General features: G+C 40.6%; 1 protein-coding gene and 1 pseudogene across 2 annotated transcripts in view; both read left to right on the forward strand.

Annotated features, from left to right (window-relative positions):
- Positions 1-651: 651 nt before the first annotated feature.
- The window catches only part of ABHD3 (abhydrolase domain containing 3, phospholipase), a 39379-nt gene continuing 22615 nt past the window's right edge, over positions 652-17415 (forward strand). Inside the window, exons 1-3 of one of the 2 annotated variants that reach the window (XM_081801539.1) lie at positions 652-1317; positions 1865-2028; positions 3091-3273. In XM_081801539.1, the coding sequence (XP_081657665.1) occupies positions 1156-1317; positions 1865-2028; positions 3091-3273 (509 nt within the window). In that variant the 5' untranslated portion in view covers positions 652-1155. The remainder of the gene's footprint in view (positions 1318-1864; positions 2029-3090; positions 3274-17415) is intronic. The other variant, XM_081801540.1, reaches the window with a different exon arrangement.
- LOC145716783 (cytochrome c pseudogene) lies at positions 11354-17041 on the forward strand (annotated as a pseudogene).

The raw sequence follows: 17415 nt of genomic DNA on the forward strand, positions 1-17415 counted from the left end.
GTGAAGGCAACTAAATTATTCTGGGTGCTGGCAACCAACAAATTACAGTGACCAAATCAAGGCCAAATACATTGCTCATTTCTGGCCCATCCCATTTCTCTATCACTAATTTCTATGATTAATTTACAATCCTGTGAAATTTTTCATAGTCTCTACAGCCCTTGCCTTTTTCTTTTTGCCTGTTTAAGTCTTGCCACGCTTGGTACCTCTAGGTGGGAGGAGTTCATAATAATAGACTGCTAAATCTTCTAGCCCTTTTACATGCCTCTATCTTCCGGTTTAGTCGTGTTGCCATAAATAAGCCTAGGAAAACCTACTTCGTAAATGGTTCTTGGTCCATATGTTAAGTAACTGAATTTGTGTAAGTCTAAAAGTTCAAAGCAGTAACGAACCACAAATAGGCTTTAAAATTTTTTGAATCCCAGTTCCTTTTCTTGATCTCCTTATTTATTTCTGGTAACCACTTCTCATTCAAGGCATACTTAAGGAACTAGAAGAATTCAGAGAGATTTAAAGTAGGAATAGCCTCATTATTGAGTGTTTATAGACTATTTTTTCTCTTTTGATAGTGTTCAGGGGAAACCTAACTTTCTGGGGGATGTGGGATTTTTTTTTCCCCCTACGTAGTGCATTCTTCTAACATATATTTGGCATTAACTCCCCCAGTTTTTTTTTTCCGGGGCACCCTAAACTACTAGTTTACATTACTAAACGAAACCCACCGCCGTGCGGAACCGTTCAAGGTCACGCGAGCAGGTGCCCGGCCAGGGACCGGAATGCGCACTGCCAGGCCCATTTCGTTCTCCAAAGTCGGCGCTCGATCTCTGCCCACCTTTGGGGGTCACCCAGCCTGACTGCGACCAGACCACCAGACCGGGAGACGCAGTCCGCCCCCCGCCCCGGTGGCCGCGCTCGGAACCGCGCCTCTGGAAGGTTCCTGAGTGACTGACGGGTGGCGGGGCTGATGGCTCCGTGAAAGCTGGGGCGGAGCCGGCGGCGACCAGCGGCGGTGCTACGCCTCCCGGGGCCGCTCGGCCGCGCCCGCTGGCGGAAGCTGCGCTCTGCCTGACTAGAGACGCTCTGCTCAAGGGTCCCGGGCGGTGCCGCGGCCGCCTTCCGTGGCTCGCCGGCTGACTGGCCTCCCACCGCAGGACCATGCAGCGCTTAGCGATGCACCTGCGGATGCTCTCCAGGGAGCTCTCCCTCTACCTGGAGCACCAAGTCCGAGTTGGGTTCTTCGGCTCGGGAGTAGGCTTATCCCTGATCCTGGGCTTCAGCGTCGCTTACGCCTGCTATTACCTGAGCAGCATTGCCAAGGTGAGCCAGGGGTTGGCGCGGGCGCGGGGGCGCAGGGCCGCGGGGGGGTTTGCTGGGAGCGACAGCAGCTGGCCAAGCTGGAACTGCCGCCGCAGGCGCGGGTGGCTAGGGCCGCCCTGGAGGCGAGAGTGCCGCTGCTCGCATGTTGTTGCCCTTTCCCGGGCATCTCACGGACGCCCTTTGAGCGCGGGCGGGAAAGGGGGCCAGCTCTTGTCCGCCTGCCTGTGGGTCCGGCCCGGGTCCTTGGACAGCAGCCAGGACCCGGCTGACCCAGGCGCAACGGTACTGCCCTGTCACCGTTCGCTAGCCTGGCAATGCTGTAGCACTTCTGAGAATGACTCCCTTATCTCAACTCTTGCCTTCCTCTCTTCAAGGCTTTGGTAAATCACTCTTTAAGTCCGTTGTGACTGCGATGTGTGTGAGGCTTCTCGAAGGAGATGTAATCGGAGGGAGCGCGTGCGCGAGGGACGAGTCTGCTCATTTCTGGTTTACGGTTGGCAGAACTTTGTTCTGGACCCTTCACTATAATACTGGCTTTCCCCCACAGAAGCCCCAGTTAGTGACGGGGGGTGAGAGCTTCAGCCGCTTCCTCGAGAACCACTGTCCGGTGGTGACAGAAACGTACTACCCGACGGTCTGGTGCTGGGAGAGTCGAGGACAGACACTCCTGAGACCTTTCATCACTTCTAAGCCCTCGGTGCAGTACAGGAAGTAAGTATATTTCCATTTGCCGTCATTTCTTCAAAACCACGGGGGTTTTGGCATACTCCCAGTCCTTGGTTAACCTTTGGTTGGTCAGCATATAGAAAAGAAAGGGGATTGAAAATGGAAGGTTTGCCCCCTCGCCCCCACCCAACACACACTCAGTTGCAGGAAAATATTCAGGTATTGCCTTTCACCGTGTGTGTGTGTGTGTGTGTGTGTGTGTGTGCGCGCGCGCGCGCCTTGATGTAACCGGTTTATTTCTAGAGAAGTGTTTGAGGGTTACTCTTTTCCAATTTGGCATGCATCTGTCCCTGAGGACCTAGATCCTTTGATGATATATACCAACTCACTGATGCTGGGAGTGGGGATGGGGTGGAGAACGGTGCCAATTAATTTGGATTTTGCATGATGGGCTCCTGTAAAAGGATTTCATATTAATAAGCAAATGGGTTCTTGATGCTAATGTCCTTGAGGTGTTAAAGATATGATCCAGAATTTATCAGTAATCAGGAGACTTAGATGGTGCCTACTATTAATTTCCCTGAGTCATCTAGTCTTTCTGGAGTTCCTTTTGTTGTCTGGAATTTGCACTATTTGGGAAAATTCTTTAAGTTCATAGATACTGTGTGAGAAGTACTTTAAAATATTTAAGAAGCAAATTTTATAATATACTCTGTGGAGAGACTACATTACTGAGTCAAAGGGCCAGAGCAGTGATCAGATCAGCACTTTACTTATTCACAATTCCCTGATGAATTATTTGGGTGACCTCAATCAAATAGGGCTGGATATTTTAGAGTAATGAGGAAATGATAAAGGTAAATATGTGAAGTACTTTGTAGTTCATTTTTATATGCTGCCTTTTTGTGGTGTTGCTGGAAATACGTTATGGTACTAATCTCATATCATTCTTGTAATAAAAGAAAGTGATATAAGTGTGTGTTAGTGAATGCTGAAAAAAAAGTTCTTTTCAGATGACCAAATCATGTCATATATTTATAAAATTAAGACACTAATTTTAAGACATGACTCGAAACACTTAATGAGTATGTCTTTTATTCCTTTCAGTGAACTTATTAAAACTGCAGATGGCGGACAAATTTCACTGGACTGGTTTGATAATTGTAACAGCAAATGTTATATGGATGCCACCACCAGACCTACTATCTTATTGTTGCCTGGCCTCACTGGAACAAGCAAGGAATCGTATATCCTTCATATGATCCATCTTAGTGAAGAATTGGGATACAGGTACCAGTAAAAGATTTATTCCATTTTTCACGTATTTGTCCAAATGAAGCACAAATCTATCTCTATGTTTGTTTCAGAAATACTTGTTATTTTTTGCATGGATTAAGCAGTTGCCTAGATTATTATTTTTCTCTGCTTCCTCTTTTGCCTTTCTTTTTTCCCCCAGGAAGATGCATAACTGAATCATCTCATAGGAAATAGCACTTAGCCTAGTAGACACTCAGCAGATTTTGGATGAATGAATGAATGAAATTAGTATCACCTAGGAATTGACATAGGACCCAGGTCTGAGGAGCAGTAGGCCCACTGAAAGCAGTGCTATGGAAAATAGCCATTACAAACCCCTGAGAGAGTACATAGTGACCCTCATGTCTTGTTCCATATTTGAGCCCTGAATCCACTAATCTTGTCTTATTGGCTCAGACCTCAAATGTAAAAAATATTCAGAATCAGCTTGTAGGTGAGCCTTATTTTTCCAAAGGTGATCCATGCCTCTTCTGTCCACCTGAGTTTGCAGATACACATAACTAATGTCCAGTCGATGATGCCATAGTATTCTTTAGGAACCATTATTCAACTTAGTCACCAGGTACAATTTCCCTTTTTACAAGTGACTTAGCAACTTTAAATTTCAGATTCAGCTCTAAAATCTTAAAGCAGAGTCATTGTGAAAAGTACTGCTCTTTTGTGTCTGTCTTTTATAGCTGATGGTAATTATTATAATGGAACACTCTGAGTTGCATTTAAAGTAGAGTTGTATCTTTTGTTCAAATTGAAACACTCTGTGTGAAAAAATGATGTAGAGTTTATATTAATGAAAACATTTTATGTAAGTGGGGAAATACCGTAAGAACTAATTCAATTTTAACAAGTTAACTCTGATCTTTTATAGATAAAACCTATTTTGTGCATGAAATGACAGTCTCTCAGACATTTTGATAGATGTTCCAGAATTATTGTTCTTGTGAAATTTTCACTAATAGCAGGAATTCATCATTATTCCATGTTTAGCATCATTCAGTTAGATGTGAGGCTTGATTCCAATTTTTTGCTAAAAGTTAGTCATGCTCAAAAAGTACTGATCATAAAGCCTATTGTGCATATTTAAATTGCTGATTCTATACTTGGCCTGAGCCGTCTCTCAAGACAGGAAGTGCTTTTAAAAACAATGTAGTTGAAACTCAAGGACTAAATTTCATAAGCCCTGGAGTTGCCAGTACACAAGGCAGTTTTCCATCATTTGTAAAAGTTGCCAAATTTTATGACCATGGCTATCATTACACTGTGCTTCAAAGCTTTTGGAAGATTCTAGCTCCCCTGAGGGTTAAAATCTCTTCTGTTGGTTCAGAAATTAAACAAAGAGTTGTGAGAAGTTGTTGGTTCAGAATTTAAACAAAGAGTTGTGAGAAGTTGTCCTTGCCACAAGGAGCCTGTGAGAAGAGTAGGCTGGACAGTGTCCCTGTCAGCTGCTTTGAAGACCCACCTTATTTGGGTTTCAGTAACTCTAACAGTGAATTAGACTGGGCTTGAAAGTAGCAGAATACATGAATAAGCAGTGGTCTGTAAACTTTTCAGTGGCCTTTTGGACTATCCCCTTTTGTTTTTAACTACAAGAGGATCACTGAATCTAAGTTGGAGAGGGTGTATCAGTTAGCTTTTGCTGTATAACAAACTATCCCAAAACTTAGTAACTAAAAAAACAACCATTCTGCTCATAATTCTGTGGTTCTGGAATTTGGGCTGAGCAAAGCTGGAGGGTTCTTCTGCTCTTGGCTGGGATCGTTCATGCATTTGAGGTCAGCAGCCAGGACAACTCCATGCATGGGGGCCCTCAGCAGGGATGACACATCTCAGCTCCATGTGGCCCCTCATCCACCATCAGGCTCACCCCGAGTTTGTTCATTTGGTGGCAGAGGGTTCCAAGAGTACAAAAGTAAAAGCTTCAAGGCTTCTTGAGGTTCAAGCTAAGAACTCTCATAACGTTGCTTCTGCCACATTCCAGTCCAAGCGAGTCACGTGGTCAACCCAGAGTTGAAGAGTAGGGAAATAGACTCCACCTCTTGATAGGAAGGCCTACAAAATATTTTTGCAACCTACCAGAGACAGCAAGGCAGTTCTGAAGACCACTGAAGTAAAAAAAAAAAAAAAAGATCTGGAACTTTGGCAGAAGGATGGGTTGAGTCCTTTGAGGCTGTGTAATATAGGGATATGTGTGTGGGATTTGGAGCTGGGTCTGTGTTCAAATGTTGGAACTTCTACTTACTGAGTGACCTTGGCAATTAATTTTTAAATTTACCAATTACAGCTTCTCATTTACTACAGACAGTTTAAATGAATTAGAATATATAAAGTACTTGGTTTAGTGACCTGAACAAAGTGGATCTTTAGGAATGTTTATGTTTTCCTTCCCAGACCTTCTATTCCCTGATCAGAATAGAATACTTTTTATAATTTAAAGAGCAAGTACAAGCAAACCTACCTCTTGGGATATTTTAACATCTGGTTTTCTTACAGGAATGCTTTGATTGTATTATAATGTCTCTTACACAGTAGAGTTTCATAGGCAGTACAAATTCCTCAATACCTTGGGGGTGTATAACCTTCAAGCCCCAGTTACTATCTTGTGTAAAGGCTGAATGTGGAGGGAGGGTCAGGTCACCAGAGAACTGTTGCTGCTTCGCTGCTGAGATATGATTTAGACATTAGAGAGAACTTAACTCCTGGCATATGGATAAGTGAAACATAAGGGTTTACTACTGTTGCTGTTAAAAAATGTGTTATTCCTGTACCTGAAAACTGACAAAGACACAGAACTTCTCTGGTAAGGTTCACCAGTTCAGCATTAATAGCAGATGGGATAGAAACTAAGCTGAAGTTCATTTAAGATCATTGTGAACAAAAGCTTTACCAGGAAGTCAAAGGGAAATGAATGGGGAATACATGGTCTACCTGCCTGCCCATCTTCATTGGCTGAGTGCAGTATGTGTTCCTTGGATAAACTTGCCCCTGAGGAGAGAAGAGAATTGCTGAGCCAGACAGCCTCAGTCATGCTTCCAAATTTTATCAGTCAGATAAGCCCTCCATCTCCTGGAGTATGAGTAAAGTAAGAAAGGCCAGGAGGCCAGGAGTGTGTTTGGAAAGAAGCTTCCCTCATAGAAATCAGAGGACTGAAGAAAAAGTTACACCCATATGATTGATAAAGTAGTTAGAAATCTTATCCATTCATTCAAGATTTTTTTTTTAAATCTCTATTTGGTAACACAGCCTAATAGACATTATTTTATGTACCTGAATATTATCTGTTTTCTTAAATCTTTTCCCCATTGTCTGAATTAGTTTTTAGCACTACAACTAAAAAGAGGGAGAAAAACTAACTCTGAGAACATCCAAATCATCTTCTACTTTGACCTCTTGTATTGAGAGCCTTCATCTACTATTTTGTTCCACCCCCAACTCGTATTAAAAAGGGTGAACCATCCAGAATTATGTAATAATAAGTCCATTGAAATCTAGGTCAGTCATTAAGTATTTTTATCAGAACCTATATTCCCAAAGAGCATACAGTTTAGCTGAAGTGACGAAGAGTATGCAGTAGTAGGGAAGAAATGCATTAGAGAGAACCAGGACTAGCTACAAGTAACAGAAAACTCAAAATAACAGTGACTTTTTTTTTTTTAAGATTTTATTTATTTATTTGACAGAGAGATAGAGAGAACAAGTAGGCAGAGGGAGAGGAAGAAGCAGGCTCCCCGCCGAGCAGGGAGCCCGATGCGGGGCTCGATGTGGGGCTTGATGCGGGGCTCGATCCCAGGACCCTGGGATCACGACCTGAGCTGAAGGCAGCCACTTAACCGACTGAGCCACCCAGGCGTCCCAACAGTGACTTTAAAAAAAAATTTTTTTTTTTTTAAGATTTTATTTATTTGAGAGAGAGAATGAGAGACAGAGAGCATGAGAGAAAGGAGGGTCAGAGGGAGAAGCAGACTCCTTGCTGAGCAGGGAGCCCGATGTGGGACTCGATCCCGGGACTCCAGGATCATGACCTGAGCCGAAGGCAGTCGCTTAACCAACTGAGCCACCCAGGCGCCCCCCAACAGTGACTTTAAAAAGAAGTTACACCAGGGCTCTATAGTATCAGGAAGTGTTGCATCATAACCCATGGCTGCTCTAGCTCCAGCTATCACCTCTGCATTCCAACATCCAAGAAGGAGAAAAAAGACTGGAGAATTCACTATCTTTCTTTAAGGGTGCTTTCCAGCAGCTGTGCACACCACTTTTGCTTCTGTCATGTGGGCCTGCTCTTCCTTCAGCCTCAAGGGAGGCTTGAAAGTGAAAACTTTATTTTGGGCAGCCGTGTACTCAAGTGAAATTGGGAGATTCTGTAACAAAGAAAGAAGAGGAGGATGGATACTGGGAGATAACTGGCAGTCTCTAGCACTGAGTGGTCAGTGTTGCAAGTGCCAGGATTCTGGAATATCAGACACCGAATGAGACATTTTATGGAGGGAAGGAACAGGTCAGCAGTGCCAGAGGCAAGTGAAAGGGCAAGGAGAATGAGGACAGATAAAACAAAATTGGAGAAGATTCAGCAGGGCAATGAGGAGGGAAGCCCAACTCCTGAGGGCTACAGTGACCTCAGGAGACTAGAGCAGGAGTGGATCCCACATCCTATAAGTTTGACAGAGGAAGGAGGGAAACAGGAGAGGGGTCAGAAAAGAACGGAAGGACGAATGGAGGGATTTTTCAAGGTTGTGGGTGTTTGCTTCAAGAAATTTCCTTCTTGCCACATTGTTAAAACCACTTACAGAAAGCACAGACTTTTAAATGTGGTTTGACAGGATTCAGATCTTCTGTGTTTCGCTGCGAAGCCCACCTATTGGTAGCAAGGTTGCCAATGTCCAGCATTTACATATTGGAAAGAAACTAGACGTGGGAGATGATTTGAAAGAAGTTTTCAGTGTTCCTTTACATTCCAGTTTGGAGTTTGGACCTGTGCATTTCGGATTTAGGGCAGATATCACCAGTAGATACGAAGCTTTAGGTGACGCTTAGCTTTTCCTGCACTATCAGAAGGGCACTCGGAGGTCACCTACGCACTTTTCCTGGGGGAGGAAGGAAGGGGAGGCAGGGAAACAAAAGGGTGAGTTCTGACCTCACCCTAGTCTAAAAGCAGTATCTTAGGTAAGAAGTCACTTTAAATTAACACCAGGATGTGTTTATCTAAAAGTATTTTTTTAATCATTTTTTATTGTTGTTAAAACAATTTGGCTTTTAAAGTTTTGAGAATGAGTTCAGTTAACTGATTATTCATGAGACTGGCTAGATGACATGATGCATACTAGGATGCACTGGGTGAAGAGCTCAGCTTATTTAATGGTATTTCTGAAAAAAAGTTATGGTGGACACCGACAAGTGGTCTCATTCCCTAGGGAACTAATTGTTAGACGTTCCATGATAAAATGATACCTCAATTAACAAAGTTTCAGGGACAGAGCTTTTTTTTTTTTTTTTTTAAATCATAGCGGACACGCACTCAAAGGGCACTCTGTATTCAGAGCACTCATCTTCTTTGGAAAAAGACACGTTAACGTTACTAGCTTAGATAGCCCAGGGCCACAGAGTGAGGTAGTAAAGTGGATTATTGAGTCAGGTCTGCTTGGATTCAAGTCCCAACTCTGTTATACACTTCTGTGTATCCACAGAGAAATTATTCAGTCACTCTGTACCTCTGTTTTCTCCTCTGTAAAGATCACTATACCTCATAGGACTGCAAGGATTACGTGTATATATATATATATATATGCAGAAAGTCGTCCTCCAATGAACATTTTAAAAAGTACTAGCTGTGAATCTTAAAGGAGCAAATCATGTCTTTGGCGTGGGGAAGAGTCACACTCTTTTGGTCTGGTCAGATAGAAAGGACGTACTTACTGTCTAGTCCCTATTACCAGGCAAGAAACCATCCCAGGAGGGCCCAGAGACAGCAGAGTGCCTGGCCAGCCAATGAGTGGTACAGGGAGAAGGTAATGCCTTGCTAAGGTGGAGGGCCACTGGAACCTATATCCTAGAACACATACATGTTTCTGACTCAGTTTTGGCTCATAAAGTTGCCAGCAATAATCTGTGACACTGGAATAATTCCTATTAGTTCATACTATTAATGTAGAATTTTTTTTTTAAGATTTTATTTATTTATTTATTTGACAGAGAGAGACACAGCGACAGAAGGAACACAAGCAGGGGGAGTGGGAGAGGGAGAAGCAGGCTTCCCGCTGAGCAGGGAGCCTGATGTGGGACTCGATCCCAGGACTCTGGAATCATGACCTGAGCCGAAGGCAGACACTTAACGACTGAGCCACCCAGGCGCCCCAATGTAGAATACCTTTTATTAAGTGGGGTTTTCTGTAAGCTAGTTCAACTCGTTCTTTAGTTGACAGATCTACAGAAATACCAAAGAGACACAGCTAGAATTCAATGAGTTAGATAAAATCTGAGAACATCAGAAAGCAACATATATTCGTATGTTAGGGAAAATGGGAGAGCTAACTGGGAAAAAAAAAAAGATTCTAATAAAATGTTATAAGGAGATTCCTGAAAGAGAACTTAGCGCTAGTTTTATAGGGTTTTCAACTTCTTCACATGAGAGATAACTTTAACTCTTTCTTCCCCTTGTGGTGTCTGGTTTTAAAATATTATGCCGAAAAAAAATGAATTGCATTAATTATTAATTTGTTGATTTTTTTTTTTTAATTCATAGGATCAATCAGAACTTATGATCGGCAAGAGATAACCAGAATTGCCATTTTGGTTTACTATAATTAATTTAGCTTTGTGTAGTACTTGCCACATGATAGGCCCCATACCAGGTGCTATACTTAGGTTGTCTTATTTAATATGTACCTAATTCCAAGAGATATATTATTATCCCCATTTTACCAACCAAAAACAAAACTACAGTGTTCATAATCTCACCAAAGTTAGACAGTTAATGTGTGACAAGGTTAAGATTCAACTGTACAGCCTTGTTACAGATAAATGTATGATTTTTCTTTTTTTTTTAGGTTCTTTGAAATGTTGATCATCCTTCAAAACTCTCCTTTACTCGGTGTCTCAGACTCTTGGCTTGGGAAAACTAGCTCCTGATTATTGTCTGTCAGAATAATGTAGACCTGTAGAATCATAGGACTCTTTCATCAGAGAAATTCAAGACATGACAGGCACACAAGTCATGTTTCATACTCAGGGAATAGATTTTGTAGGGAAAGAGTTGAAACAAGAGAATGAGGTTTTTGAATTATGAATTAAGTTTCACTGTTCTCCATTACTATGTGATAATCAGGAGTTGTGTGTGTAATACAGTCAATAATACAGTCTTGTTAATTATTGTGTTTGATTTCTGATGCTTTACATTCTAGAAAAAGGTACATGAGTTATATTAATCTATTTTAATATCTTTATGACATTAGTTTGGAAATGTTCAAGTATTATAATTTTTTAAAAAGAATATGTGTTATGCTATTGGATGTAGTGTTGTATAAATGTAAATTAGGGTAGGATAGTTATAGTGTTAATCAGACTGTTTATATCTTTACTAACTTTGTTTTATTGATAGAAGGATGTTGAAATCAACTATGATTGTGGATTTTCTATTTCTCCATTAATTCTGTGAATTTGTGCTTCATGTATTTGGAAGCTCTGTTATTAGTCTTACATATATTTGTGGTTTTTAGTCTTCCTATGATTTAACTCTTTTACCATTATGAAATGTCTTTCTTTATCTCTGGTTGTGATGTCTGTCTGATATTACTGTAGCCACTCTAGCCTTCTTATACTTACTGTTTACATGATTTTTTTATACTTTAACTTTCAAAGTATCTGTGTCTTTATATTTAAAGTGTATTGCTATAGGGGCGCCTGGGTGGCTCAGACGGTTAAGCGTCTGCTTTCGGCTCAGGTCATGATCCCAGGGTCCTGGGATCAAGTCCCGCATCGGGCTCCCTGCTAGGCGGGGAGCCTGCTTCTCTCCCTCTGCCTCTGCCTCTCTCTCTCTGACTTTCATGAATAAATAAACAAACAAACAAAAAAAAATTTAAAGTGTATTGCTATAGATAGCACATAGTTGGGTCTTGCTTTTTTATCCAGTCTGACAATTTCTTTATTTTAATTAGATTTTTAACCCATTTACATTTAATGTAACTGTTGATATGGTGGATATAGGTTTACCATTTTCATGTTTGCTTTCTGGTTTTGTTGTTGTTGTTGTTGTTGTTGTTCCTTTATTCCTCTACCACTTCTCTTTCTCTTTTTGAGACTCTGAGTTTTTTGTCTTTTTATCAACCTTGGAAAAAATTTTGCTATTATTTATTCAGATATTTTCCTGCTCCATTCTTTCTTCTCCTCTGGGACCGCAATTACATACATATGTGTTAGATCTTTTGATAATGTACCACAAAAACACTGAGGTTCTATTCAATTTTTTTTGATCCTTATTTCTCTTTCATCTTTATATTGGAACTGTAATTTGCAAGTCAATTGAATTTTTTATTCATATATTGTATTTTTCTGACCTAGAATTTCCATTTTTAAGAGGGTTTATTCCTCTGTTGAGATTTCCTATTTTTTAAATTCATTACAAGCTTATTTTCCTTTATGTCCTTTAGCATAGTTATAATAGCTGCTTTAAATCCTTATCTACTAATTCTAACATGTGGACATCTCAGGGTCAGTTACATTGACTGTCTTATCTTTTGAGTATTGGCATGTATTCCTGTTTCTTTGTGATCTAGTAATTTTGGATTGTATTCTAGACATTTTGAATGATCCATTGTAGAGACTTTAGATTCTGTTATATTTTTCCAAAGAAAACTGATTTTTGTTTGTTTGTCTTATCAGACAGATAATTTGCCTAAACTCAAACTTCAAACTCTGTCTCCTCTGGGGTAGACAGCAGCTGAAATCTCTTCAGTTTTTTATCCTTAATTTGACTGCTTGGAGCCTCATATCTGTATAGATGAAAGTTTAGCAAGAACTGTGGGCTCAGTGTTTACCCAGAATTTAGGACTCTCCATCTGTGTCTCTTTTCTGAAAATTTCCTTTATTTTCTAGCTGCTATAATTGTATCAAACTCTGTTTTCTGGTCTCTTAAGCCCATGAAATAGCATTTCTATCTGACATTTATCCATCATTGAATAATACCAACTGGTGCCTCCCCTCAGGCAAAAAGCTATAAAAAGAGGAGAAGCTCACCTAGTGCCATTTTTTTCTTCCAAGTGTCAATTCTCATTTAGTTTCTACCTGCTTTGGTCATTCTCCATTGCCTTTAAAATTTATCAAGACTTTATAGATACTATTCTTTGGAAGGATTGACCTAACAGGATCTACTCTGACATTTCTGGAAGTATAACCTCCTTGTCATCTTTTCTTAACCCGGCATTCAGAACCCTATGCCTATTTTGGTCCTAACCTATTTTTTCCATCCTTATTTTCTATCATTATACTCTATGTAGCCATGTTTCTGCTAAAATGATCTATTATTTCATCCCTTAGAAAATTTTATACATTCCTACTTTACATCTTTGTTTACATTGCTCCCTCCAACCCATATTCTATCCCACACTTTCCTTCTTCTGAAATCTTTACCATTTTCCAAGTCTCAGCATAATACCTATCTGGTTTTTTCCATGAATTCTTTCCTAATCAGTTTTGCCCAACCTGACCTCCTAAGGCTTTATTATCTACACCATTCACTGGACATTGAATTGTACACTGCCTTATAATATTACATTTATTGTAGTCACTCAACCAAAAATATGATGCATTTCTTTTCAACCTAATTAGATTATACTCTCTTTGAGGCAAAGAACCTTATATTTATATTTCATTTTTCTCCTACAAGCTCTAACTCAATCTTCAGTTCAGTAAATAGTCTGTTTAATAAATTTTTGAATGAATGAGTTATTCCAATATTAATATTTATGTAAAGTGCCTAGAACATGATCTGGCACATAGCAAACAATAATCAAGGTTATCTGTTGTTATTATTATCTGAAATCAGCATAGTAACGTATGAATGTTCTTCTTACTCCACCCTCTGATTATTATTTCTGTTCTTAGGTTCAAAGACTTGTGGAATCTTAGAACTAGAAAATATTTAAGGTCATCTGATAAAATCCTTTTATTCTGGCAGATCACGGGGCTTGAGCAGATTCAAGGCTATCTGGTCCATCTCACTGTATCAGAGGTTTTCAATCAAGGAGGCTATAAACAGCCACTCCTATTATTTGGTCCAAAATGTCCACAGCACTAAAGGTCGAGAAATCCTGTGCTACAGTAGCTCTATACCCTTTATTTAACCTTCCTTAAAAAAGACTTACCTGCTTTCCTGGTTAACATGTTCTGTTGTCACAGAGAGTTCTTAATACCAGACTTATTCTTTATTTGGTATTTCTTTATTTATATTTCCCTGTTTTGAGAAGAACATTTAAATAGCTAAAATATGGGGTGCCTCGGTGGCTCAGTTGGTTAAGCAACTGCCTTCGGCTCAGGTCATGATCCTGAGTCCCACATCATGCTCCCTGCTCAGCAGGGAGTCTGCTTCTCCCTCTGACCCTCCCCCTTCTCATGCTCTCTCTCTCTCTCATTCTCTCTCTCAAATAAATAATAAAACCTTTTTAAAAAATAGCTAAAATACATAGGAAAAATAACTTTTGCAGAATAATTTTCCTCATACTTGTGACTTTTAAAATTATTTGGGAGAGTTTAGAGAGTGGGACGTACACCTCGTGAGTGGACACCTTTGTTTTGCGCATGATGAAAGAGTAATTTAAAAATGGATGATGTAGGGGCGCCTGGTGGGTCAGTTGGTTAAGTGTTCGACTCATGATTTCAGCTCAGGCCGTGATCTCAGGGTCTTGAGATCAAGCCCCACATTAGGCTCTGCACTCGGCAGGGAGTCTGCTTAGGATTCTTTCCCTCTCCATCTCCCTCTCCCTCTGCCCCACCCCCTGCTCATGCACTCTCGCTCTCTCTCAAATAAATAAATAATCTTTTAAAAAATGAAAAAAAAAAATGGGTGATATTGAGAAAGGCAAGTCTTTTGTTCAGAAATGTGCCCAGTGACATACCATGGAAGAGGGAGGCAAGCACAAGACTGGGCCAAATCTCCATGGTTTATTTGGGCGTCAGGCCCCTAGATTTTCTTACATGGATACCAAAAAGAACAACATTCTTGGAGAATCCCAAGAAGTACATCCCTGGAACAACAACAAAAAAAATTATCTTTGCTGGCATTAAGGAGACAAGGAAAAGAGCAGACTTGATAGCTTATCTCAAAAAAGCTACTAAGGAGGGGTGCCTGGGTGGCTCAGTTGGTTAAGTGTCTGCCTTTTGCTCAGGTCATGATTCCAGGGTCCTGGGATCGAGCCCCACATTGGGCTCCCTGCTCAGCGGGGAATCTGCTTCTCCCCTCCCACTCCCCCTGCTTGTGTTCCCTCTCTCGCTGTCTCTCTCTCTGTGTCAAATAAATAAATAAAATCTTTTTTAAAAAAGCTAATAAGGAGTAATAGTTGGCCATTGCCTTACTTATTACAAAACAAAAATGTCTTGCGACTTTTGTATGTGTACCATCTTTAAATTGATCTCATACACCAGAATCCAGATCTGAATGGATGATAGACTACTTCTTTTGGACGGTCCTGATTTAAATAAGTTGGGCTCGTGGTTAAATGAATAGGATCAGCTTTTTGAACTTTGATAGTAATTCTGGTTCAGCAAGTGCTGTCATGTTTTCCCCTTCTAAAAATATGATTGGAGTTGATTAGTAATGTTCAGCTTTTCATAGAGATGGTAAATGCCATCTCCTAACTTATAGGAGATTGGTTTTATATTTAGATTTATGTAACTGGTTATAGTAATGTATTTAAATACAAAGGAAATCCCTTCACCATCTCATAGAACAGCAAGACTCAGCTATGTTTCAAGTTGTGTTCGGTAGCCTGTGAAAGGCAAGGGCTGAAGTTAAGTTGGCAATGTCTACTTTATCTTTTTGGTCTTAACTATGCCAACTTAATTAAAATTCCCTGCCTCTTAAATGTTGCCTTTTGCTTAATGAAAGGCATTTTAGTGTGGTTTATGTATAATATCAAAAAAAGAATATTTGGGGTGCCTGGGTGGCTCAGTTGGTTGAGCGACTGCCTTCAGCTCAGGTCATGATCCTGGAGTCCCTGGATCGAGTCCCACATCGGGCTCCCTGCTCAGCAGGGTGTCTGCTTCTCCCTCTGACTCTCTCCCCTCTCATGTGCTCTCTCCCTCTTTCTCTCTCTCTCAAATAAATAAATAAAATCTTTAAAAAAAAAAAGAATATTTAACACTTCTCACATTTCATAGATGATCTGTAAGGTCAGATGCTTTTAAGATTCAGTGTGACGATATAGCAGCCGACTTGGCTTGTGAATTCTTTACTAAGTCAGACCGAGTTATAATTCAGGATTGTCTTCTAAACAGCTATTCAAAAACATAACTGTGGAATTACCATATCTGTATGATTGGTAATGGTGTTTTTGACAACTCCTTAGAAGGGTTAAAGTAGAGGAGGTATATCAGCAGCACAAATTTGTAAGTTATGTGATAAGGCTTAAGATAATTAAAAACAAAATCACAGGGGCGCCTGGGTGGCTCAGTCGTTGAGCGTCTGCCTTCGGCTCAGGTCATGATCCCAGGGTCCTGGGATCGAGCCCCGCATCGGGCTCCCTGCTCCATGGGAAGCCTGCTTCTCCCTCTCCCACTCCCCCTGCTTGTGTCCCCTCTCGCTGTGTCTCTCTCTGTCAAATAAATAAATAAAATCTTAAAAATAAATAAATAAAAACAAAATCACAGATCAAAAAATTTGGGAGAAATTGTAAAAATTATTTGGAGAGAGAGATGTTACAAAGTTAATAGAGGCTTACCAAATATCTTAGTAATAGTAGTTGTTATACAACCAGCTCTTTTAGCTTTATATGTAGTGTTCCCTGATGACCGTCAGGGCAGAAAAGGGGTTAGATGAAAGAAAAAGCAGGTTACTCGTCACCAACTGGAGTGGGAGAGAGAGAGACAGAATGGCAGCCGTCATTCTGCCTTCCTCTGTAGCTGCTTTTCTCCATTCTTCCTTATCTCTCTGCCCAATTTCCAAGGCGAGGAGTATATGCAGTGATGATGGCTACTGACTGAACATTGTTAGGAACAAAGGCCTGTGGAGAGGTCAGTACATTTCCTCCTCTAGCAAGAGATACCAGAGCTGTGATCTACTTTTCAAAGTTTCCTGAAGGGAAGTACAAATATCCCGGTCTGAGTTGGGGAGAAAATCCCAGATGCACAGGCTGCTTTGTCATGAGTTTGCAGATCATCATTTTCTTTGCCCTTACTAGCTCTGTTCCCTTCTCTCGGTGGTAGTCATATGGTGACATCTTACCTCAGAAGCCATTTTTATCCTTATTTAGTGTTTGCTCTCTAAAGATGGTTCTTTTCTGGGTGACTCAGAGCTACAAGGTTCAAGGTCACAATGAACTTTAGCCCCAATTCGTGTGTAACCTAGGTGCTTACGCAAATACATGCATGTGGCTTACTTAAATCTTATTTATGTTTAGTCTGTCTTGCCATTCTTTTTTTTTTTTTAAGGATTTTATTTTTAAGTAATCTCTACACCCAATGTGGGGCTTGAACTCACAACCCCAAGATCAAGAGTTGCACACTCTACCAACTGAGCCAGCCAGATGCCCCTGTCTTGCCATTCTTTTTATTTTTTTTTTAAAGATTTTATTTATTTATTTGAGAGAGAGAATGAGAGAGAGAGAGAGCTTGAGAGGGGGAGGGTCAGAGGGAGAAGCAGGCTCCTCGCTGAGCAGGGAGCCCGATGCGGGACTCGATCCCGGGACTCCAGGATCATGACCTGAGCCGAAGGCAGTCGCCCAACCAACTGAGCCACCCAGGCGCCCCTTGCCATTCTTTTTAGCAAGAAAAGATTAAAGGCTGATCCTACTCCCAACTTTTCTGCATGTTTTCAGGGTTTATTTAAGATATTTCTTTGTCAATAAAATGTAATAATATTTCTAGCTTTTTCTCAAATCAGATTTCTGATTTTTTTTTTAATTTTTAAATATTTTATTT

This window comes from Leptonychotes weddellii, chromosome 13 (assembly GCF_054177405.1).
Source record: "Leptonychotes weddellii isolate Sample4059 chromosome 13, ASM5417740v2, whole genome shotgun sequence".
NCBI classification, from domain to species: domain Eukaryota; kingdom Metazoa; phylum Chordata; class Mammalia; order Carnivora; family Phocidae; genus Leptonychotes; species Leptonychotes weddellii.